This window comes from Helicoverpa zea, chromosome 6 (genome assembly GCF_022581195.2).
Source record: "Helicoverpa zea isolate HzStark_Cry1AcR chromosome 6, ilHelZeax1.1, whole genome shotgun sequence".
Taxonomy (NCBI): Eukaryota; Metazoa; Arthropoda; class Insecta; order Lepidoptera; family Noctuidae; genus Helicoverpa; species Helicoverpa zea.
This window is the reverse complement of record NC_061457.1, coordinates 7,323,899-7,350,532: the sequence shown is the minus strand read 5'-3', so window position 1 is coordinate 7,350,532 and position 26,634 is coordinate 7,323,899. Positions and strand designations below refer to the sequence as shown.

General features: G+C 37.2%; 1 protein-coding gene across 4 annotated transcripts; it reads left to right on the top strand.

The window, feature by feature from the left end:
- The first annotated feature begins 127 nt into the window (after window positions 1-127).
- Window positions 128-26,634, top strand: LOC124631327 (telomerase-binding protein EST1A). 4 transcript variants are annotated; one of them, XM_047165673.1, is made up of 26 exons: window positions 128-758; window positions 993-1,994; window positions 3,127-3,266; window positions 3,693-3,853; window positions 3,941-4,216; window positions 4,480-4,606; window positions 4,680-4,842; window positions 5,147-5,363; window positions 5,448-5,561; window positions 5,642-5,751; window positions 6,623-6,815; window positions 7,017-7,506; window positions 8,491-8,601; window positions 8,690-8,872; window positions 9,395-9,456; window positions 10,231-10,382; window positions 14,575-14,732; window positions 15,345-15,418; window positions 15,498-15,595; window positions 16,433-16,595; window positions 17,150-17,267; window positions 17,577-17,750; window positions 17,988-18,141; window positions 18,527-18,766; window positions 24,817-24,989; window positions 25,195-26,634. In XM_047165673.1, exons 2-26 carry the CDS (start codon window positions 1,037-1,039, stop codon window positions 25,240-25,242), a joined length of 4,857 nt encoding a protein of 1,618 aa, XP_047021629.1. In that variant the 5' UTR covers window positions 128-758; window positions 993-1,036; the 3' UTR covers window positions 25,243-26,634. The 4 variants fall into 4 exon arrangements, with proteins under 4 accessions (XP_047021629.1, XP_047021627.1, XP_047021628.1 ...); XM_047165671.1 differs by lacking the exon at window positions 128-758 and having other exon boundaries at window positions 783-1,994; window positions 4,683-4,842; XM_047165672.1 differs by lacking the exon at window positions 128-758 and having other exon boundaries at window positions 783-1,994; window positions 6,638-6,815.

Genomic DNA, 26,634 nt, shown 5'->3' with positions numbered 1-26,634 from the left:
TAAAATTGACGTTTTACATCACCGGCAATGTTGCTGCTAGAGAAAATTAGAAGACATCGTCATAAACATAAATATATAGAAGGGGTATTTTATAGTCTAGACAAACAATAAATGTTCGTAAAAAAAAGCATATTATTGTGTTGTGTTGTAAATGAAGGCATTAGGAGTTTCACAAGAATGGTGTGACCTAGTAATAGTCTGTAATGACCTTATGCTATTTCACTCATTCGTTGAAAACGAAAGAAAAGGGGCCTCGGTGATGTGGCCTCGTCCACTTTCAGTTTATCCACGCTAAGGTACTATCAATCCGTAAATTGTAGTTTTAAGTTGTGTGCATCCATGATGAGTTGATAGTAATAACGACATTGCTTTCTAGCTGCCGTCATTCATGGAACAAAAAGTTGGTTTGGGGGGCTGCGTTTGTCTCATCAAGCAGTCATTTGAGTTAAGACGCTGCGGACACTTTGAGACTCAATTAATGAGGGCCTTGCATCCGACGTCTGGTACGATAGGGCTGCTGAGTCTCTTAAGTCTTGGACCCGGGTTTTAAAAGAATTCAGTAACACAAAAAATGTTGAGATAAAAACAGATAAATATTTTTTTAGCCTATGGTAGAAAAACCACAGTGTTGACAGTTTGAAAATTGAATTAACAGAAAATACATAGAAGCAGAAATTCGTCAGAAAAATAGTGAATGAATTGATGTGCTCTCTTCATTTATCTTACAAAATTTGGTATTGTTATAAATATAATATAAGGTGAATCTTTTTTTCAGTAATTGAAATACATAGTATTCATTTTATTAACAAAGTGTTAATTCTAACATAACCTAAATGTGTTAACAGCAAATGATTATTTGATATGTTATAATTTAAAATCCTTATTATAATGTTATTATCATAAATGTTTTATGTATTAAAATAAGATTGATATGGATGATGACTCTAAAGAATATAGAAGAAATAAACCGCAGCAAAAGTTTTATAAACCAGGTAGCGGACCATTAAGACGATCAAGTTATGGTTTGGATGGAAAAATGGATACAAATGACTTAGATGGAGGTTCTAAAAGCCGAAACGAAAACTACTATGGATCTCAAAGTTCTATTGCTGACGATTTAAGTGACACTTACAAAGGGATGAGTATGCGCCAAAAGAAGCCTGAACAACAGCTTTACGTGCCTAGATCAGGAGATTCTAGTTCTGATAATGGTAGACAATCTAAAGCACCCATGAGGTGTGATAATTCTAGTCAGTATGTCAATAGAAGAATGTCTGATAATCCAGACAGACAGGGTTCAGGGTCTTATACTAGAGGTGCCTCAAAAAGAGATAAATCTTACCAATCAGCAGATTACCATCATAAAGATGGTACAAACAATGATATTAATTATAATAGACAATATAGGCAAGCATCAGAAACCAGATCCATTTCACCTGCACATATACAGGATCAATCTTCTATAGATAGAAATAGAGATAGTAGAAGTATGGAAACATCAGCAGGAAGACATGTGTCATCTTCTGGTGGTAAGCCACCTTCAGGTCGGCGCAACTCTTCTGGTTATACATCTGATTCCTCAAGACCCAAATACATGGTAAATTTAGATAATATACCTCCAAGATTTAGAAAAAAGTTTTTAGAGCAATCAGGCCATCACAGTTTTGATAGTCCTGATCAAACTCGCAGAGACAAATATTCTTCAAATCATTCTGTCCAGCCAACGTACAACCAGGACACCTATTACAACATTTCAAACTGGTCTCAAACATTACCATCAAGAGGTAGAGGTAGATTAAGAGATAATGAAGGATTTGACAGAGAAAAATTTATAAGTACATACCTGAAAAACTATGAAGTTCAAAATTCTAGAAAATCTACTCCTAGCAGTTCATATTTGAATTTGTATGATACAAATTCATCAGAAAACAAACATGTAAATGAAAAAAATAATACCGGACCAAGCAGTACTGAGAGTCAGGAGTTTCATGATGGTAAGCATAAGCATTATACTGAATAAAAGTAGTTTTAATGTAAATAACAATAATTAAATGTTGGTTGTGTTTTCACTGCATTAGAGATTGTGATTTATAAAGTTCACGAAGGTTTGGAAGGTGTAATGTATGGTTTCCTTATTCCTGATGTACATGAAAATACCGTGCCTCTTGTAAGTATGTCTTACATTCAAGGATTTCCATCAGAGAGGGTATAAGTGAGATAACTTTTTGCATGTCTATGTTATACCATATTAAGTGAATATTGTTGTAATTTAAGTCTAATTAAGGAAATATTCAGAATTTTGATTACAAGTAAAAAAATTGTTGGTCAGCAAAATCTAAAAAAAAAAAACTGAAAAAATGCTTTTTAATTAAAAACTTACTAATATTAGCGTTCATAATATTTTTTTATCTCAACATATGTGTGGATCCAGATGTCCATAAACAATTGCCCATACTATATTTGAACATTACATTTAATGACCTGACAAGTTGTTGTTTAGTCACACAAATAATTTTCAATGCCTGCATGGCTGTTTTTTAAGTTACTGAAATGACTGGATCTATTGATGGGAATTTCACTAGCCAATTGCTGCTGTAACAAGGCTAGTCACTTTACTGTTATCCAGGTGTACATTTTTCATTGAAGGCTTTTTAAATCATTTTGATCTTTTATAGTCTTTGATGTTTAAAGGTACAAGTTGGCAGCCGACCGCAGGCGACAACTGCAGACGACATGTCGTCACTTCATTCAACTACAGAGGGAATTTCATAGAAATACATAGAATCCAGTAGTGTCGATGCGACACGTCGTCTGCAGTTGTCGCCTGCGGTCGGCTGCGAACTCGTACCTTTAAATGTATTTATAGAGTAGGTATAACTTAGAAAAGTTATTAGTTTTCATCCTCAAACAAGGGACAAAAATATGAATACCACATCCATTACGCCACATCTCAGGGTACCCTATGTACTGCTGTTATTCATTTATTTTGTGATTATTCTTTACTATACATAAATATATATTTTTTATTGCAGTAACAGTATAGGTATCGGTAATCTGGCCTGATTTAATCACATTCCAGTACTCATTAGCTTAGTTGTATAATGAATTATAATGATTAATTTTTAGCATCCCAGAATGGTACAAGTAGTATGGCCAACACTATTTCAAGCAGCCAGTTGGAGCAACAGAAACAAGAAACAGACAATGAACATGACAGTGAGACTACATCACAGATCTCTGCAACCTTACTGGATATCTCTAATTTGGTAAATATAATATAAGTTTTAATAATTGTACATATTGTGGTGGGTCTTCTCATTTAAAATCTAAAGATATGTATTGAGTTTTTGTTGATATTAAGTTTTAACTAAAAATCAATATACATAAACAATAATGACTGTTACTTTATCAATTGAATCAGTATTTCAAGCAGTTATTTATTTGTTTATTATGTATTGGAGTAAAAAGTTCTATCAAGATTGTTTACCTTTAGTTAAGTGCCAACTCAAAAGGAGTACAGTGTAATATGTTTGAATAACAAAAAATAAAAGAACTGTTTGAACGTTGTTATTTTCATTTTGTTAACAATAACACTGACAATTTGTTACTGTTTGCGAGACCACAAGAAACACTTGTGTGCTACACAGGGCCACCAGTTCCTGCACATAACTTTTGATCAACAATGTTTTCAGGATTGGACCGAGGAAGTAGAGAGAAATATAAAACTAGATGATATGTGCGATTCATCTACAAGCTTTTCACAACCATTGAAATCATCAGTGCAGGATAATATTAAGCCTGTTGAACCTCGTGAGTCAAAGCGGTCCGGAAGACCTCGACGTAAAGACCGGAGGTAAAACTAACAATATGTCTGACAAAATAATAGAATGTGTAGTTTTTAAAATGATACAGTTATCTAAGTTTTCAATTACAATTACAGAAGTTCGAGTAGAGGTCTTCGAAATTCGGAAAAGAAATCTGAACGAAACAGAAAAGATAGTACAGCAAGCGTTCAGTATGAACCTGCAGAGAGACCTAGAAAGGACAGCAATGTTAGTATACAGCACGAAATTATACACTCGGGACTGAAGCAAAGGGAACGGGAGAGGCGAGACAGTCACAGGAGTAATCGATCTTCTACCATCGGAAACAGCAGAGATGATTTAGATCGCTGGAGGTCATTGCGTTCTTATAGTAGAGAACAGAGCACTGAAGGGTTAGTGTCATTATTTCTTTTATTTGCAGTGTTCATATCATATATGAGAATTTTAAGCTGGTTGGCTATTTCATCCATATACAATCGCAACTTGAAGGATGGAAATCCATTTTTATTTATTTTATATCATTTCATCTTACAAGCTAACAGATGATACATCAAAAAGAGTACATTGACTTGACAACATTCCCAAATTTTTACTGACTGCATTCCTGCCACATTGGTATGCCTACCACAGTAAAATGAAATACTTGTAATTTCAGGAGAATAGTTTCGCAATGTAACAGCCGAGACACGTCAACGAATCGTGCAACTAGTCCGAGAGATACAGATGGTTTTCGAATCCCATCGTCCATGTCCAAATCTGCCGCATGGTTATCAACAAATCAGGTAAAACAGTTGTCATTTGATAGTTATTTGTTTATTTATTGCGAGACAAAGTATACTATGGTGTTTATTCTAGAAGAAAAACAACGGGTCATGGGCGAACGGTCGCACGTCGAGTGTCGAACGCGGGCGAGTGTCCCCCGCGCCCAGCCACGCCAGCCTCAGCACCGCGCCCGCCGAGGGCGGCTCGGCCCGGCGTCCGCGCAAGCGGGCCGGCCGCCGCACTACTGAGAATAGAGGTCAGTTCATTAACATCAATTTATTGTAACTAAATACTCATGGCAAAGAGGCAGGGAGAGAGCCTCATGGCGGGCTCCACTAAAAGGTATAAACATTAATGGAGAACTAACTACTAGTCTACGATAATTCAACTTGTCTTACGACAAAGGCCTCCTCTAGAGTTTTCCATTCTGTTCTATTTTTAGCTGTTCGTCTCCAGAAGAATAGCGGGCCCTACCCGCTATTCTTCTGAGGTCATCTTCCCATCTTTTAGTCTGTCTACCTCTTAAAATGAAATGTAATTTGTTTTAATTATTTTCACAGAGCGTCGCCGTGGCCGAAACGCCGAAGTGCAACAAGCGCAACAAACGCAGCCTTCACAAAATCAGCACCAGCAACATTCTCAGCATCAGCAACACGCGCAAGGCTCGCAGCAGGCGGCGGCGGCGCCCGCGGCCTCGCACTCGCACGCGCCTGCCTCCGGACTCCTCAACTGGAGAGAAGAAATTCTCGAGTCCAAGAAGTTCAACACTCACGATAAGTAAGCGATTTTACGACCTACATAATGTGAAATTCGTTTCGTGGTGCATTCGACGTTTATTCATGTACTGTCTTTCTGTTTTAGACATAGCGAGAATTCTAGCTCGCGCAACAAGCCGGCTTCAGATTCGTGTGGGCAACAGCCTGGGCTAATTATGTTGCCACAGTCTTCGATAACACACATGCAGAAAGATTCGGGGTAAGTTTTGCTACTTATTGAAACTGGACTACTAGATTGTGGGGGAGAGAACGATATTTAACATTTGGGATTGTTTTCAGACGAGGAGGTTCAGTGGAAACTCAGAAAACCTTATTTGATCATCATAATCCATCCAAACCAATAATTGTACAAACTAGTCCAAGTAAAATAGACATTAGAATGGAAAGAGGTAAGCATATTATTCACATTATTCAATAACCCACATTTAAGGCACAAGTAGTTGAAGATATCATTCACTACCAGAATTCCCCCGCTATTGTGACCTGCAATATAAATGATTATTTTGGTTCTAAATACCTTCAGCTCTAACAGGAAGCGAGTCTTTTTCTAAGAGCGAAATAAATTACAAGCTGCCAATCATTAATCCGGAAAGATTTCGGGTCAAAACTGCCGTATAGATAATAGCAAGCCGTATGAATTGCGCAGTATGGCAGACAATACATAAACAAAAGGGCTATGTTTATCGGTTATCTTTGATTCTTGGTAAAGTGGTAAACCGATGACTAGATTGCTTTGAATGATCGAATGTGAATCAGTATAAACAAATATAAATCATAAACAAATATGATATTTGAGTAAATAAATAAATTCATTAAGAAATCAGAATGCCCCAGTCAACCTATAATAAAGCTAAGGATATTTATGAAATACCGGGGATCTTTTTTGAACACCGTCCACAAAGGTCTCTGCACACAGTGGGCGCGGCGCGACGGGGCGCGGCGTGGCGGGGCGGCGACGCGGCGCTGGCGCGACGGGATCGGTCCCACTGCGGGCGCGATCACGTCCCGCCCCTCCTGTATTCGTGTGCGTTGTATACGTGACTTGTATTCCCGCTCGGCGCGGTGGCGGCGTGGCGCGACAGTTACCGTCGCGTCGAGCGGGACGGCTCTGTGTGATGTCGTCCGTAATATCTAGTACATTACAACTGCTCAGTGTCACGTCGCCGTCCCGTCCCGCCGCGCCGCGCCCGCTGTGTGCAGAGACCTTAAAGGCTTATCATTGAACTTGTTAACTTAGATCTTACTTTTTTGGTACATAAGAAGTACATTCGGCAGGCATGAAGGAGAGTTCGTCGCGCGGGAACGTGGGGTACGAGGCTAACGACGCGGCTCGCGCGGCCCGACATCGCTCGCTGCTGCAGGAGGTGGACCGCGCTGACGTCATATTACAGACGCACATACTGCGCGGCCCCCTCGGCCTCGCGGAACACTGGCCTGATGTTACTGACACTAGGTAACTTGTCTTATCTGTGGTAGCTATGTAACCTCCTTTTGAGATCCAAAGACTCATGTGTATTTTTATAAAATTTGTTGTTGGGTTGTCAGCAGGTTTAAAAGATATAACTTTGCTGTAAAGAATATCTTGAATATGAATAAAAATTCCAATTAACAAAATGCATGATGAGTATATAACAGTTTCATAAATTGTTTTCAGGGCTTTTTTACAAAACGCACTACAGAGGCTCCTCATGTCAGATCTAAAGTACTGTCAAGCTGATAATATTGAGCATCATTTTTGGAAAATTTTGTACTACAACTTCATAGAACCTTTAAGAAAAAGTTTTTCTCAGATGACGCCAGAAGATAAACCGAAAATAGTGAAATTGATAAATGTTATTATTGAAGAGGGAAATGCATTTTTTGAGAATCTAGTGCAAATGTTGGAGAAGACTTATAAGTTTAATGTTGACGATTACATAAATGATAATCACGTGTTGCCTCCAAAAGGTCTAGGATATGTGGGGTTGGCTTTAATATCAGTACAGAAGATATTTGTCTTTTTGGGAGATTTAGCAAGATATAAGGAACAAGTGAACGAGACAAATAATTATGCTAAGAGTAAATTTTGGTACACTAAAGCTCAACAAATCAATCCAAAAAATGGCAGACCTTACAACCAGCTTGCTATACTAGCGATATATGCAGTAAGTAATATGCAAAGGATTTTGTTCCTATGCTTTGTTGCAATAGTACCTAGTCGTGTGTAATTGCTAGTGACATAACCATATCTCGACGGCTCCTAAGTATACTGAGTCAACTAACAAATTTTGCGAATTGCACTTTTTTGTGTATTTACAATATTGTTATTGTTATTTGTGTTAATACACAAAAAAGTGCAATTCGCAAAAGGACAATGGGCAGATTGGTATACCCCACCAATAGCAATGTCATATATATCATTGGATAGGCCTTTTTATGTAGAACAATATTTACTATGACAGCTTTGCTGAAATGTTTGTCCGTTCTGAGATATAGATCAAAAACTGTGCAAAAGTTAGAACTAAGTAATCTATTGATAACTCAAGTTTTTAAAGGAAAATCTAAGAACTACTAAGTGTAAGTCTTGTATGAAAGAAAATCAGATTACAGTATTGATTAGCATCAGTTTTAAGATTGTTTGTAATCTATATCTCAGAACGGACAAACAATAGAACAAAGCTGTCATAGTAAATGTTGTTCCAGTTAAAAAGACCTATCCAATGATATGTATGACTTTCCTATTGGTGCGGTTTCTCACTACGCCCAACATCCAGTTGGTACAATAAAAGGTTGAAATGCTACATAATAGTAACAATTATGGATCCTAACGGGCACAGTAGTACTTACAAGACTTAAAGTTATTAGTACTTAGATTTTCCTTTAAAAACTTGAGGTATCAATAGATTACTTAGTTCTAACTTTAGCACAGTTTTTGATCTATATCTCAGAACGGACAAACATTTCAGCAAAGCTGTTATAGTAAATCTTGTCCTACATAAAAAGGCCTATCCAATGATATATATGACATTCCTATTGGTGGGGTATACCAGGTCCCATATATTTGTGCCCATTGTCCTTTGTTAGTTGACTCAGTATACTTAGGAGCCGTCGATCTGTGCTGTTTCTTAACGATTATTTTTTATTTTCAGAGAAGAAAATTAGATGCAGTCTACTATTACATGAGAAGTTTAATGTCGTCCAATCCATTTCATTCAGCACGAGAAAGTTTACTATCACTATTCGACGAAAATAGGAAAAAGGTTTGATTATTAAATTACCTTTTATATATTTTTTAATAGTACTGCATTGTCGATGGTTATTATTATTACAATGTTTTTTGATATTTAGTACGAGGCAGCGGAACGTAAGCGTCGGGCTGCTCTAGAAAGTTCGAAGACTGAAGGCACTACCACTACTGAGAATACGGCGGGCATGAAGAGAGAAGTGTGGGTGCGGCCGAGCGGACACAGGACTACCACCTTCCGGCCCGCTTCCAGGGACGAACAACTAGCTTCCATGACGTCGGTTGAGGTACACTCGCGATATACCGTTAATGACTTAAACGGCCGCCGAGGTCTTGTATATCCTGTAACCTTATGAGCCAGCGTCGAATAAAATAATAGCTTCCAGTACGGAAACAAAGATGAAATTTCATATTTTTTTATCTGAAGTTCATAACTGCGACTGTTTGGTTTGCAACATTCAAGTTACCGTTTTTTCTGCTTTTAAGCCAACAATAATTATCACCGGCTTTAACAAAAATTAGTATATTATCATCATCAGCGTTTTATCGTTCAGGCCTCTTCAAACACAAATAATGTTTGAGCGTTAATCACCACGTTTGCTCAATGTGGGTTGGTGATTTCAGACTTTATAGTCCAGGTTTATTCGAGATGTCTCCTTAGTCTTTTAATCAGTCGTTGGTGTCAAAGATATACTTAGAATGATCATACAAACATGGACAATTTAGACATTCAATTTCAGAACATGCCTCTTGAAAACACATACTGGATTTATGTATTTTAATGAAAATCTGTGTTCTGTTTGTTTCAGTTGAATAAAAATTTCATTACAAGTTATCTACATGTACATGGGAAGCTCATCACCAAAATAGGGTAAGCAGTACAGTATCATTATGTCAATTATATTGTGCTATTTAATATTTATGTATTATAAACGTTATGAATAACTATTTACTATTATTATAAACGTTATAAAATAATATGTGTATTAACATTATAAAAATACTACTCTAATTGATTCGACGCTCATGTCCTAATAGCGATAACCTTTCGGCTCGTAAATGGTCTGGAAAATTTAAGTAAGTATATTATATTGATATATCCTAATAACAACATAAAATGTGAATGCCCTAAAGATGTAAATATTTTAAAATGTATGTCCTGTCCTTTACAATAATCCGAAACCCCTATTTAAATCAATTAAGACTGTCAATTAAAAAGTAATGACCCCAAACTCTAATTAAATGAGCAAATAAAAATCTTTTAACTTCAGATGGATTAAGTTTATAGCTATTGATGATTTTATGATATTTTGCTTTCGCAACTTTATTTACAACAATAATATAATATGTATCATGATTGTATTTGATCCTAATTCACCAAACACCTTGTTCACGGTCACATTTTGGACACTTTCGATGACTAGTATTAATAAGTTTATTCTAGAAGATTAGTTAATAATATTGGCTAAATGCTGTGCGTCATAAAAAACTTGAAGCGAGTGAAGAGAAGCAGTGCTGACTATGATTATGATCCTGATGTATTATATTTTAGATATTAGCTATACTATTAATCAGAATATTATTTCAAGTTTAAGGTTTACAGCTATAAAATAGTATGTGTCTTCATATTATCGTTCGTCTACAGAATGGAGACGTTTTACGAGAGTGCCAGTTTGATGTTGCGGCAGTTTCGCGCGCTTCTGCATCGCCAGCCACTGCCGACCCCTGCCGCAAGGCTTTTACAACTCACTGCGCTTAACATGTTCGCCGTTGAGACGACTGCCGCCTCATTGAAAGGTAATACTCATTTTTCTAATACTCACTTTAAAATATTCATATATTTTTTGACTGTTTGTATTCTAGATTCATACTACTTATAGCTAGCGTGACCACCAAATGCAGGTGTTCAGTGGACGAAGAATGTTAGTGGCTACGCCCTCATTTTCCTTCTTTGGAACCCGCCCATTTTTTGTAAAACTAAGAATATTCGACAGATATGTCAAATAATTCGAACACCTACTACTAGGTGGCGACTTCCTCGTATTAGAGTTTGGTACCAGTCTTTAGAATTCTATGAATCTGCATTTTTTTACAAAGCTTAGTGCTTTGCTGATACAATATTCGTATAAACGTTGAGTAATTAATATTACGTGGAAACGAAACCGTGAATTTTTTAGTTTACATTTGATGCTATATAAAGCTACTAGCCGTTTTCCCGTGGTTTCACCCGCGTCCCGTGGGAGCTATTGCCCGTACCGGGATGAAATATAGCCTATGTTACTCGCAGATAATGTAGCTTTCTAATGGTGAAAGAATATTTAAAATTGTTCCAGTCGTTTTTGAGTTTATCCATTACAACCAAACAAACAAAGTTTTCCTCTTTATAATATTAGTATAGATTAGTATAGACAAAAATGATTTACATATATGTTTATGTATATTTTCGAATAGACACGCAGAAGTCAATTTGCCTGGGATTGAGATTTGTGCCTGGGAGTCCGCCCTGAGTAATCCGCTTCCTGCCGGTTTAATTGGTATTTTACTAGATCGTTGCTCCGCTAAGATAGATCTGAGCGATGAATACCTAGGCTTCGCGAGTTTTATCTATCGTGTTACGTACAAAACGAATGCAAAACATTATTATAAATACAAAATGTAAACCAAAGTAAAGTCATATTAAAGTACTTATTAAAGCGAACAGAAAAAACATAACAAGTTTACACAAACAAACATGGAAATGAAATGTATAAAAAATTAATAAAAAAAACTTACTTTCGATTTTTTTCGCATTCGTTTTGAGATTATGTGAAGAAAGCAAGCGTACCTAAATAAAAGTTTTTGTATTAACTACTAAATCTTGATCTCCTTTCTTTCTTTGATTTGTTTCAAAATTATCGTATATCAATTTGATCCTCTTCTATTATCATATTTGGGGAATGAGATATACAATTGGGTCCCTGCCCTTTTTGTCACGGAAACTTGACTCATTATTTTTTGAGAACATATTTTTTGTTTCAGTTTTTGATACTGCAGTGTCAATTAATACCTAATCCATACCGAATGATTCATGCCAAATATCGGATGAGGCAAATAATATAGCGTAATAAGTTATTTTAATAATTCTTATTAAAAGGAGTACTTCATCAACTAAAAATTCTATGTTTTCTTTAATATAACTAGTAGGACTAATCAGTTCAAGTAATATCTGCGCTAAATAAGAGTAAAACGCGATATAACGGCATCTAACACGATGGCGTCGTTAATTGCTCTGAATAGGAGTAAAAGTCACGCGTCCGATAAGAAATGGATACAGGTATTTTATGCGGTCAAAACATTTTAGTATTCGCTTGAGTGACATGTTTACTATCCATGGTACTGATACTGAGGCATGGATGTTTCACGTTTGTCTCATCGTCGTAAAACAAGCATTCCGTATAATAAAGTATCTGCTTTACTGTGTTTACATGCCCCATTCCCTCTAAAGAAACGGCTCCAAAAATATTGGCAAAATCTAAAAAATATGAACATTATAAAGATGTACTAGAACGATTAAAAAACGAAGTCGGTGTTATATAGCCCCTTTATTGTTGGAGGGTATATGCTTCTTTCTTTTTATTCGGGTGCGCGGTGTAGTTCTACGGGACGCGGGTGAATTCGCTGTTGGAAGCTAGTGTATGTCAAAGGCTTCTCGCTATCACTATAGATCCCTTTACATACCAAAAGGACATTAAATTGAATCGTTGCACGATAGTTACTGTTAAATAAAATAGACATTAATTTTATTTCATTCTGATACAAGCATGCCCATAAAATTGCTTAATTTACAGAAGGGACTGCAATAAAAAGTTCTAGATAAATGGTTATTCAAAGAAAATAAGAATATAAAGTGCTATAAAAGATAATTGAGGACTCGGTTCGCTCCGGACGTCGGTTTTGTTTTCTAATAAAAAAGAAAATGTTATATGGTGAAGTTAATTGAACAAAACATTCAGACTATATGCAATGACAGATCAGATGAATTTGAATAGAAAAAAACTATTCATGTTGAAGCTGTTTTCTTAGGAGTTTTTATTTTTCATTTATAATGTTCATATGCGACATGTCTCTTTCATCTACCTATAATATAAGTAACTTAGAAAATATGAAAATTGGACAAGTTGCCTTCATATTTTTTTTAGTAATAAAATTAACACATACTACTACCACTACACCGCTTTTGACTAAGTGCAGCGTGTGAATGTAGTGTCTGAAGCTTAACCGATTTTAGTGGGACTTTTACAGGCAAATAGTTGACGTAACAAAGAGTTAAGTTAAAGAGCTTAAGCTACTGTTATCTGGGTGTAGAAGTAGTTTTGGACGTGAGTAAAATCGTGGGGAACAGCTAGTACATAATAAAAACGCGATGGTATACACGTATTCGATTTTCGAAATTAATATATAACGTGAGCTGTAAACGTGGCTATTTCCTGCGGCTCCGTCCGGGCGCAGTAAAGGTTTGTAATTACAAATTACAAGTTATTGGAGGTTGATGCACTGCACTCCGTCGCCGCCGCTCCGCCTGCGCCCGCGCACCGCACAAATGCACACATTTGATGGCGACAGGTTCAACAAACTGACTCGGCGTCGGCACGGTGACGACCACTCTTTTACGCCATTACTCGTAATGATGTTTTGAATTATTATAGAAAAATTATGGCGTTCGAGACCCTTAATTACGACGTTCGGCAAGGCGATGCCCTTTGGCAGCGCTTGTGACGAAAAAAGTTCCTGGAAAGATGTATGAGATAACGTTTTTTACATTCAAAAACACATAAATCAGTTGGAACATAGATTTTTGATAATGAATAATATAATATCGTATAAATATCGATAGTTGTGAATGCTTAATCCGCTTATGTGGCCAGGTACGCGTTAGAATATTTATAAACTCTATTGTGAAAATGTGGGATGTATTAAAATAGTTTGATATACAGAAAAGCTACTTTTATCTGCACCCTTGTGCTATATGTATATTGTTACGCATTTTATTATGACCCACGTAACAAATGTTGCTTGCGAGATATTTCTGTGCGCCTGTTTATCCAGGTATTTGTTAAGCAGTATAGTAGGTGTTTTGCGTTTGCAGGTGCAATCCGTGCTGTGTATTTTTAGACGACTATTTATATCGGACCGGCTCGACTCGACCGATGAGCTGTCGGTGGATGATCCAATGACGACATGTTTCTGTCACTATGCATGCACGTCTCGCTATGTTCGTACATCACTATAATATGAAAAAAAAAATTGTGTGCACTTGGCTATTCATAAAGGGGATCTATAAAATCCATCCGGTTTCAAGTCTTAACACATTTTCAATTATCGTGGATTAATCGTGGATCCCACTATAATAGGTGTTGTGGTTAAGTAATCTAATTGATGTTCAATTCGTGGATATATGCTTTACTGATTCTGAGGAAAAATATAATTAAGTAAAAAAAATGTTGGGTCACGTTCGTTTTATTTCGACGTACATCAATATTGTTTACGGAGAATCCGATGATTCAACAAGTAGCTGGTTCCGTTTGGGTCCTGATCGTTTACTGATTAATGCAAACTGCTTTGCGTGAGGTGGATGAGAGGCACGATTGTATGCACATACGTAATAACACGTATTTACAACTAGGTGCGTATAGACAGCGCTACCGATTATTCTGAGCAAATATTGATATGTATATGGGTCTGGATGGAATTGTGTACGGTTTTACTTACCTATGCCAATAGGAAACACTTTTTTTACTGAATCGCAGGATATCATTATTAAGGAGCTGGGATTCCTTTGGTGTTTGTAAAACTAAATTAAAACCTGTAATACGTCTTTTACTATTAAATGACGATCTTTTTATTCATGGGAAGATATTTTATATTACGCAAGTTTCTCTATTGTTAAATCTAACCTATATGATACTTTTTATTAGAGTTAGAACACTAATATTTTTCAATGTTGGTCAAGAGGGCAACAGTGGAGAACGTTCGGCGTGGCTGGAGTGCGCACTGGGCGTGTCTCTGCTAATGTTCGGCGCGATGCTGGAGCGATGCTGCGCGTTGCTGCCCGAGGCGCCGCAGTCGCAGCATCACACCGACGCACTGCTCTTACTGCCTGCCATCAAGGTACTCACACACACACACACAAGCTCTATGCACCACTATCCGTCGTACCACAAAAACATTTAAACACTTGTTAAAAAAATGACAGATAATGATGTTAAAATAAGGTCCGTTTTGCAGCCACACTTTTTTAGACAAGTGTTAGACAGATGTTTAAAAGTTTTAGTGGTACTACGGTATGAGTCTCCACCAGAATTTGACACATTAAATTCCAATTCCAATACTATAAACAAACTAAGTTACTACTGCAGCCCAGCTAATATAGTATCATCTAACTTGTTTTAGAACAGTATTCACGAGGTATATCGATTTCACCCGTTTATTCGTAGTAAGAAAACAATACCACTGGTTGGCCTTAGCCATACGAAAGCGATATCGTCTAAATTATATTGTGAAGATATCCCGTAGCTATTTATACCGTCCATGTTTTGATTTGTGGGTTACTGTAATTCCAAGGGTCAGATCTTGTTTTTATAAACGTTTAAAGATGTACAGTTATTAAAACACCAATTACTTGGGAACTCTGGTGTAACGTGTAATTAAGAAAATAGCGGTGTTAATTTGATAATAATTTATTAAGTATGATCGTTTCATAATGGTTATTTATGTTTTAAGGTGTGGTCCGACTGGATGTTATGCCATAGTAGCGTATGGAATCCACCACCATCGTTCGACAGTTTTGATATTGGGTAAGATTATATTATTTACCGTTGATACACGCTCTTCTGATAAATATGGTGCTATAGTAAATTATGGTTTTGTGTTTAGAGCTGATAACGACCCGTGGGATTGGCTTGCAAAGCTTATGAACATATTGGAAGCTCTTGATGACAAGTCAATAGAATTCGAAAACGAAATGAAAGAAGGTGAGTTTGTAATTATTATTTTAAACCCTATCAAGTCCCTTTAATATTCTCCTTCCCTTTAATAAAGCAGCCGTTGATCTGATAAATCCTGATTATCGCGTGGACGCGTTTGTTTCTCTTTCAACTTATTTTTTTTATAATTTGAAAATACCCGACGGGAGAAGAGCATACTGCACATTTTTCTGACAGTGAAATTTACCTTTGAAATTACTGTAACAATCTTGCTATCTATGGATATCTTTATACTGAAGTAAACATAAAACCCTGTAGGAATTCTATAATTAGGTCCACTAACGTTTTAACATTAGCTACATTGTTGTCGAGATAAAAGTAAATTGACATTATAGCGATACATCATCCCGTCGCATTAACAGCTTCGCCGGTATCGATGTATCTGGTGTTGCGGTCGGCGCGGGTTCCCCAGATCCCATAAGGATAATGAGAACGATAGTGTTTATAACTACTATATCGCCTTTCAGACGACCGCCATTCTAAGAAATTAAATAAACTGTCTTACTTAACAAAGTCCTAAAAGTAAACTTAATTATGTTAAAGTTTTAAGCACCACACTAAATACTCACTTTTAAAACCAACTGTTGCGGTTTGAGAGATCAGAATTTTGTTCTCTAGTATCAAAATTATTTTTGATGTGTGCAAAAACTAAGATTATTTTGCTAGGCAACTTTTTGTGTCACTTTTCCAGCAAAGAGTAAGGGTGTTTTACCCGCGCAGTTCAAAGATGACGATTTTCAGCCTAGTACAAAAAAAATATATATTTTCGGTGATAGGTTTTTTGTTTATTCCTGTATGCAAGACTAATATATCCTTGATTTAAAGGCTATGTTTGCGTCCGCTTGCCGGAGGACGCGTCTCTGGGCGGGTTCACGCCGCTCATGTACATGGAGCCGGCGGTCGCGTGGGTAAGGCCGGAGCAACTTGGCCAGCACCACGCTGCCGAACACGCGCTTAGAGTTAGCAAGCTGCTGTTTTTCGGCACTGAGTGAGTTCGCATGTTTATTATTTGTCTTCCCTATTTGATACCCAATTTTATCTGCCTCAGTTTTTTTTACTAATAATTAGGGTCGGCTTCTATTCTTGCCGGTTGTTGTCGAGTAGCTAGGAGTGACTGGTTATCTGATCTTCTCGACCCCCACCCAAGTTATCCGGATAGCACGATACCCCTCGGTGATCTTGGTAATTTGGTAATCGGTTACATTGCACGGGTGAATCAATCACCAACTACCAGACTACGGGCGGCTTTGTGAAACTTTTAGAAAACGCACTAAGCAATTTCGGCCCGACCCGGGAATCGAACCCGCGACCTCTGGCACAGCAGCCGCGGTTGCGACCACTAGACCAACGAGGCAGTCAACGTATGTATGTACCTCTATGTATCGTGGTTACCAAGTCTTACCAAGGGGTATTGGGTTGCCGTTAGACAGGCAGTCGCTCCTTGTAAAGCACTGGTATTCAGCTACATCCGGTTAGACTGGAAGCCGACCCCAACATAGTTTGGGAAAAAGACTCGGGAGATGATGATGTGTCGTGGTTCAGGTACTTGGTTGGTGTGGAGCCGCCGGTACTGCGGTTGGAGTACCCGGCGGACGCTGCGCCACGCTACGTCAGCGCCGTACAACGCGTACAGCCGCTACTTACGCCCCTGCAGCAATTGGTAATCTTATCTATTCATATAGTTTTGCATACATATGTATTTTAGAAAGATGAAGTACAAAGGCGAGCTTCACCATCAACAATCACGTTGCTAACATTTTATAAAGATTTTTGTTTTCTATGGAGAAAAGAAAATTTTGCAATGGTGTGTTTTGAGCAGCTTTTTCCAAATATTTTTGTTTTTCATTGTTGACTAAATATGGATGATGATTTGATTGTCTTTTCAGCATAAAATTCACTTTCAGTCACTTAGTTATTTTAATTGTATATTAACTTCTTCTCAAATAATTCTAAACTTTTTTACTTGTAGTCTGAAAATTCTGAGGATGAAAGTACCGAAAGCGGCGTTGCTAGCGAGGCTCAGAGCCACAGCGAAGGAGTTGAGGCCGAGGGCACAGACGAAGCGACGCGCAAGCTATTGCGCCGCAAGGTACAGCTCGAGAGCAGGAAGGCCACGCTTGACAAACATCGTCAACGTATGCAGGTATGTACGAGGCAGAAATATAATACTCTTTGTCTTTTAGATAATGCCTGGTGATAGTAGCAATATAGCTTGTAAGTGAAGGCTCTATAGAGTAAAACTGGATGACATAAATTATGAAAAAAAAAAATGCTTGCGAAATCAAAATTTTCAAAGGCTGCATTGTACTCAATGCTTATATATAAATTCGAGTATATAATTATACTATTCGAATGCTATATTTATGTATTTTTGTTTCAGGAAATATTACGTGGCGGCTCCGTGGCCGCGGAGGTTGAGGTTCGTCCTCGTCTGTTGGTTCCCGACACTAACTGCTTCATCGATCATCTAGAACTGCTCCAAGCTATCGTGGCAGAACCCTCGCAACCTTATACGCTTGCCGTGCCTGTAGTTGGTAAGTAGTGGTTACAATGGAATATACAGTATAACTGCAGTTATTGTGTCAGTATTTTATGTGTAATAGTCGAAGGAATGGTTAAGCTTTTAAAAAAATCGCAATGCATATGAAAGACGACTATTACTCTAAAAGTATATTACGTATATTGGTTTCTATTAAGTGTTTAAAAAACAGTGTTTGATATTTTTCACCATCATCTTCCGAGCCTTTTCCCAACTATGTTGGAGTCGGCTTCCAGTCTAACCGGATGAAGCTGTGTATCAGTGTTTTTGACTGCCCTACTATGTTTACCGGTCCAAAACAAGGAGTTTTCTGGTCTAAAAGAAGGACCAATGTTTTTGTGTCAATGATCCTATACGGTAACGCTCATGTCTGGTGGCAGTGATGACGGAGCTGGAGGGGCTGCGGCTGAGCGCGCGGGTGGGCGGCGCGGCGCGGGCGGCGCTGGCGTGGGTGGGCGGCGCGGGCGCGCTGCGCCTGGCCACGTCGCGCGGCACGCTGCTGGCGTCGCGCGCCTGCACGCAGGAGGCCGCCGGCGCCAGCGCCGCCACCAACGACGACCGCGTGCTCGCCACCGCGCTCGGCCTGCACCGACACCAGTCCAACGTCGCGCTCGACAGCGGTAACGCAACCACCACCTACACGCTAGATCGTCAAATTAGTTGTTAAGTGCATACTCAAATGTAGTCTAAGAGTCGAATTGGATTCAGGATTAAGTAAGTTCACCAACAACATCATCATCTGGTTAGTCTTTTCCCAATTTGTTGGACCAAACCGCATTGAGCAAAGAATCAATGTTTTACATGGAGCGACTGCCTTTCTGACCTCGTTACTTGGCAACCTGATACCCTTGGTAAGAATAGTTGCCATACTTTCTGACTTCTGTCTACCTGTATGGACTGGTACTGCCAAAGATGTTCAAATGACAGCCGGGACCCACCAGTTAAACTTGCCTTCCAAAACTTGCCCATTGGGAAATGTCCGCAGCAGTGAACAGCCTCCTAAGCCGAACTCTGCTAGATGCAATTAATAAAACTCAAAACAAAGTCCAAGTTCACCGACAACATATTGCTCGTAAAACAACCGTTTACTTGATTATGTTTTCGATGAAATTGGGTCAAAGAATTTTATTATAATACGAACCTCGTATTAGTTCCGATTTCTTTCAATAAATAGTATATATGTATTTCAATAGCTGTTGTGACGATAAATAGGCATGATGACAATAATCAAAAATCATTAAAATAATATATTTATTAAATTAAACTTGAAGCTTGGAATATAAAACGCGCATTGTTTTCTTTATTAATAATGTGATTAATATGTATTTTTATAAAATAAAATTACGAAATAAGGCAATCCGCCATGATATCTTGAACACCAATCAGAGCTCGTGACGTCATTTCTCAAAACAACTCGCGCGAAAGCGCGCGAACGTCACATTTATTGTGTTATTATGAACGTTATTGTGAACTTCCACTGCGATCTTTGTTTTTAATTAATTAATTGTGTATAACACGAGTTATGGAGCCCGGATTTATCAAGGCAAACAGCGCTAATTTGCCTAGAATTGATATCATAATGCTGGGAGAGTTTTTGGCATCAAATAAAGATTTTTGTTCAGCTGAATTTAGAAATGTTAAAACTTCCATGTAAGTATACTAGTTTAATTAAAAAAAACTTCCATGTAAGTGTATTAGTTTATAGTTCAGCCATTCAGAGAATGCGTTCCTGACACGTCGCGATTGAACTGACGACGTAACTTTGCAATGGCGTTGCAGTTACGATAAAAATATTTTTGCTGGTTGTTTACCGTTTTAACAATTGAGGAGCATTAAAACAACATTATTATATCAATAATCAATGAATGTTATAATTTTGTGCCAAACTGAGTGTCAAATAACTTGGTAAACAATATTTTTCTAAATCTATACTGCGCTATTACAAGGTTATGTCAGCGGTTTATATTTTGTAGTGCTGTGCTAAAAATAACAGGCAAGTATCGTAATCTGTTCTTATACAGTTATAATATAAAATAATACGTTTTGATTTTCTTTTTAAGAATTGGAAAATAATGGACTATAAGACTTATAGTTCGGCCATTCAGAGAATGCGTTCCTGACACGTCGCGATTGAACTGACGACGTAACTTTGCAATGGCGTTGCAGTTACGATAAAAATATTTTTGCTGGTTGTTTACCGTTTTAACAATTGAGGAGCATTAAAACAACATTATTATATCAATAATCAATGAATGTAGTTACGTCGTCAGTTCAATCGCGACGTGTCAGGAACGCATTCTCTGAATGGCCGAACTATAATTATAACTTTTATGAAATATAAAAATAAAACTATGACCAAACCGCATTTTTATACTTAGATTAAAAATGGTAACCCCAAATGGCGTTATGGGCCGCCATTTTGTGACGCTAAAACAGTCGTCCGTTGTCGTTTCGTGCGCATAGACCACGTTTTTCAAGTGTTTTCGATCTGTTTTTATTTGATTACCCGGCTTTTGTTAGACCGAGATATCAGGATTGATTCTGTTATTGATAATAATATAATTATACATGTAGGCGAAGATGATGATGAAGACACCACCTCCTCAAGCAAATCGGAGTCTGATTAATATTCTGTTCGCACATTCAATTCAATGTACTTGTAACAAAGAATAAATAAAACAATTTTATTATATGAATATTACCTTTTTTTGGTTTCCACTTAAATAACTAAAATATAAAACAAATGATTCCGCCAATTTAAAACGAAAATAATCTTAAAATAATGCGGCGGTTCATTTTGAAGGAACGGTAACGAACTCAGTGTTATGTTGTGCCCATCACTAGTCGTGACTAACTGATAGGTGTCAGGAACGCATTCTCTGAACGGCCGAAGTATAATTAAAAAAACTTCTATGTTAGAATCTAGAGAACTATGTAATAACTTACATCAAAGTGATCTTCACAAAAATAAAGTTTTACCCTGGGCAATATTGCTTTTGAATCTCGCCTTGCAAGTTTAAGCCACTTGTTTCGTATTTTTTTATTGTGAGGAACGTACACAAATAACTTATCAGGAGTTGTTTTGGATGTGTTCTTACACTGGGGGACCCCACAACACCTATGCACTTTCGAATTCATATTTGATAACACAAAAAACTTAATTATTGCACGAGCGTTGTTTACTTGCGTCTTGTAATTTCAGTCGTGACGTCACAAGTGACGACATGACACTGACAAGCGTTTTCGCGCCGGATTCAAAGTGGACAGAGAAAAATGCAATTATTTGATAAAAAAACTTCGCATTTTCTTAAAATTAATAATTTTTCATATAAAATAGACGTATACCTACATCATACAAAGGAATTTAAAAATTTGTCATCATGCCTATTATAAATTGCCAATTATAACGTCTTTAATTTCTTATTATGGTGAAAGACAAGTCATATTATTCATAAGGGATGTCCAGCACCAGTCCAGCACTCATCACGGATATTTACCTTACTTTTTTATACTGTATATATAACGGTTATAGTACATTGGATCTCGAGAAAAGAAACTTTCGTTTCATTCGTTTTTACGTAACCGTGTCTGTAATCCCGTCTGTTAACACGGATATAGGGATCTTTGTAAAAGGATATTGTAATTTCAAACCTACTTGATTGCTATATGAACATAATCGTTGTTACTCCTTTATCACGGGAGGTATAATTTCCCCAATGAAATACAAAACGATGATTATGTAGTTTGGGTTTATTTAATTTTGTATATGGGTTTTTTAATTATATTCTTTTAATTATTTGGTAATTTCAAGGGTTCGGTTAGTGTTGTCCAGTAGCGTGAACATGCGTGTCGGGCGGCGCGTGCTCCGGACCGGTAGTAGCGCCGCACAGTGGATCCAAATTGAAAAATAGTGGACATAGGCAACAAAGTTCCAGTATCGATTCCATATTTTTTTATGTGATTCTTCATGATATTCCAGACAACTTTTACTCTTGTGAAATTTCTTCTAAAGTTGATCGTTTGTCTGAAAAAAAATAAATTAGATTTTTTTGTATGGAGCAAATCACGTTTATTTTTTTTTCTTCAATTGTACGAATATGTTAGGTCTGTGGCGTGAGTATATGATACCTAGGGTCATTCTCTATCCAAAAAAAAATATATCAGCGCCGGCCATCTGCAGCCGCGCGAGTAATCATTCGGTAAAAAAATAATATTTTCTATGACATTTTTTGCCTTTTAAGATCAATTCAAAGTATATTTTCTGTCTCACTTGGCTGTTTTCACCTTATTTTTGGTTAAATATATAGTTTTAATGGCACATAGGTACTCACAACTAGTAATTCTAGCAGAGGTTTTGTTATTATTGCATGTTATCGGTGGCACCTGCATTGTGATTGATGACTCATTTTTGTTTTGCGCTCGTCTAAGCGCACAACTAATTAGTCATCGAAAAATGCTCGTCTCTGATTGGCTGTAATTTTTTTTACTACCTGCTACCTGTAAAATAAATATTATTTGTCAAATATTGGTAGTAGTGGTGGTAGGTCAAATAGTTTGATTTTTTATGGGCAAGACGTTGATAATCATTATTTACACAATCAAGCGTATGTAAGGTATAGTATAAGTTATCGTACGTATGATCGAAAGAACATTGTGAAATTATTAAAGCCCTGAAAGGGGCTGTTTGTCATACCAGCCCTGATGGGCTTTTGTGGGAACAGTCCAGAGCCGGATCACTTTATTTCTTATTCCAGAAGTGGGTCCAGCAAATTTTCGGACTCTGCTATGAGGCATTCTTCTTCCTCCATAATCTCGCTATCACAGGGAGGCTCGGTAGTCTGTAACAACTGAATTGCTTCAGGCAACAACTCACCATGAACCTGTTTCGTTATTTTAGGCCTTATGTAGGATATGTGGGGATCAGAGCTTATTAGAAGTCCATGGGAGGATGTCTTCGTTTGTTGCTGTTCTGTCCGTTTTCCGAGTTTGTCTCTCTCTGACGTTTCTGAAGTCTTAAGTAAGTACTTCTATCTCGAGAGCGCAAGTGAGGTATAAAGAGCTAAGCACTTATCTTCAGAGACGGTACTTAGGTTCTGCTTTTTGAATAGTCGCTCGTGTACTTGGGATAGCGTTTCCGGATTACTGGAAAGGTATTCGACTACTTTTGCCAGATTCGTTTTGCCGTTGTCTTTCAATTTTGTTAAGTACCAGTCCTACAACTCTTCCTCTGAATTTTCTTCTACTATGGAAGTAGAACGTCTTTTTTTTGCTTATTACATAAGTCTTCGAACGGTTTTCTGTAGAGTGTAGATGTTACCGCTTCCGTAGTACATACTGCAAGATTAGGAACATGGGAATTCACATCCACTGGCTCAGATAAGTCTGCGTCCGAAAAGCCCAACTCACTTCTCAGGTCAACACTGTCAAAAACAGGCCAGTTGATATTTTTTTCCAACCAATTGCGATTATTTATACGATTCATAAAAGTTTTTTGACTTCTACTTGACTCTGTCCACTTTTTATTTAGACTTACACAAAAAAGCCGACAGAACTCCTTGATTAGGTTTTTGTCTTCTTCAGAAACTGTGGATTCAAAACAGAAATTATACTTTCATATAGAAACATATAATTTTTCAGATCACCACCACTTCTTAATTTCACAAAAAGATCTAGGTTGGTACAAAATCCAACCATAGTTCTAACGTAAATATTAAAATAAAAGTATTTCACCGTGTTCACAAATAAGCGACAAGAGCGAAACTAGAGGGACATAATAAATGTCTTTGTATTTATAGTCAGTGTTAATTACTCAAGTAGTGAACATATTAACATGACTAGCAGGTAGTAAAAAAAAATACAGCCAATCAGAGACGAGCATTTTTCGATGACTAATTAGTTGTGCGCTTAGACGAGCGCATAACAAAAATGAGTCATCAATCACAATGCAGGTGCCACCGATAACATGCAATAATAACAAAACCTCTGCTAGAATTACTAGTTATGAGTACCTATGTGCCATTAAAACTATATATTTAACCAAAAATAAGGTGAAAACAGCCAAGTGAGACAAAAAATATACTTTGAATTGATCTTAAAAGGCAAAAAATGTCATAGAAAATATTATTTTTTTACCGAATGATTACTCGCGCGGCTGCAGATGGCCGGCGCTGATATATTTTTTCTTGGATGGAGAATGACCCTAGGTATCATATACTCACGCCACAGACCTAACATATTCGTACAATTGAAGAAAAAAAAATAAACGTGATTCGCTCCATACAAAAAAATCTAATTTATTTTTTTTCAGACAAACGATCGACTTTAGAAGAAATTTCACAAGAGTAAAAGTTGTCTGGAATATCATGTAGAATCACATAAAAAAATATCGAATCGATATTGGAACTTTGTTGCCTATGTCCACTAATTTTCAATTTGGATCCACTGTGCGCCGACCCAGTCCGCCGAGCTAGACGGAGGCAGCCTGTTACTACATATCTTAGTTCGCGTGAACGCTGATTTTATCTCCGCTGGCGCCGCCGATTATTTGTTTTAATGACGCTTCCTTACAACATTCCAGTACGCGACAAAATATATAAGCGGGGATATCGGCTAGCTATCGTGTCGTGATATCGTGCTATTTGAGCCTAATTTAATTTTCATAATGTTGCAGATACACGCGGGGACGATGGCAGAGAGGCGCCGAAAGTAGTTCGCCGAGTGCGCGAGGTGGTGTTGCTCACTGACGACAGGAACTTGCGCGTGAAGGCGCTGGCTGCGGAGCTTCCCACTCGCGACCTGCCTTCCTTCGTCAAGTGGGCTGGAATCAGCCGCGATCATGCCACGGTACATTTCCTCTAACATTGCTCATTATAGCAATAACAAGTAGTTAATGTGTAGGACACTGCTACTGGTTGGCACAGTAATGAGCACATACGGTACATATTTCGCTCTCTCTCTTTCCATTTAAACGTTTATTGCTAGTTAGACAGGACACTCGTATTTGTTGAGTGCAATAGCAGAGATGATCAAGCGTAACGTTATGTTGCAGAGCACCCCGGCGCCGGCCGGCGAGGACGCGAGCGCGGGCCGCAACTGACGCGCTTGCCGCCAGCACAAGCGACAACACTTAGCTCATATTCTGATTTACTTTATGATTAACTTGAAAGCGAGGAGACTTAATGTTGCAAAGATAATAGTGCTTAATAAAGATAATAGCAGTCTGTCCCAGGTGCATGCGTGCTGTATGGATCTGAGGTACGTGATTGCGCCTCATTATAGTATAGGAATTGAATAGATTAAGTAAAATTAAATACACCAATAGATGGTTAAAATATAAATAGATTTTGTTAAGGGCTTTAGGATTCCACCTCCGTGTTCCTGGGCTACATTTACTTTGTTATTTTTTTACGTATTTTCCGTTTTATTTGTAAGGTATTAGATAAATCGGAAATTCAGTGTTGCTGAGCTATTTTTATTTACTTTTTTTGTAATATAGCAACTATATTTTTTATTATTTTCTAGTTAGGTGATAGAAACAAACTGTATTGTATTATCTATCTCTAACATCAAGTACAGGAGACCTAGTATGTAATATGGTTTGTATACAATGTTATCAACTGATCCAATTATGATAATTAATGAATCGACTGCACGTTTGCATATTTTGATTTTTAGAAATTATGATTTTAATTGAATTTAAGTACATACATTATTTACATACCTTTAATATGTTTTTGCATGATTTCATTGAGATGGCACGTGCCATTCATTGCTCTAACTTACTAAGCGGCTCAAGGTGCGTTGCCTTTGCCTACTATACAAAACCACAACAGCCAATATTGATGTATGAAAAGTATTTTGAATAAATGCTGGATTAGCTAACAAATTTACTTACGGATTCACATTTTTATAATACAAGTGAGCAACCGCATCATGATAATTTTATAATAAAATGTAGTACAAAATGTTTGACATTACAAGGACACTTGGTGTTTTTACTCAGGTTTGTATAGAACTAGCATAGATAACACAGACGCAAATATTTCATCACTTTTATAATCAGCATCGAAATGTCTATCTTTTAATGCAATTATACACTCGAATAGTTTCAATAATTTTACTATATAGATAAGTTTTATATTCCGAATAGAGGTTTTCATGCTTTACCTGCCTACATGTTCACCGGTGCGTTATTGCAGAATCAGCAGATGTAGGAGCCTGTTTATTGATTTATTTACTTTATTGAAAAAAATAAAAAAAAAACATTGTGGCTTTGGTGCACATTTGTAACCAATTGATCGGCACCCTCACATTTAAAACTGATTATAATTTCACATGTAGATAGAATTATTATGTATAAACAGATTTATAATGATAAACTATAATATGGTTAACAACTATTGTAACAAAGTTTTTCATTTTTGAAATATTTGATGCTGTTACTTTTGTCTTGATCATGACGTTTTAATTAAACATTGAATTACTTCAA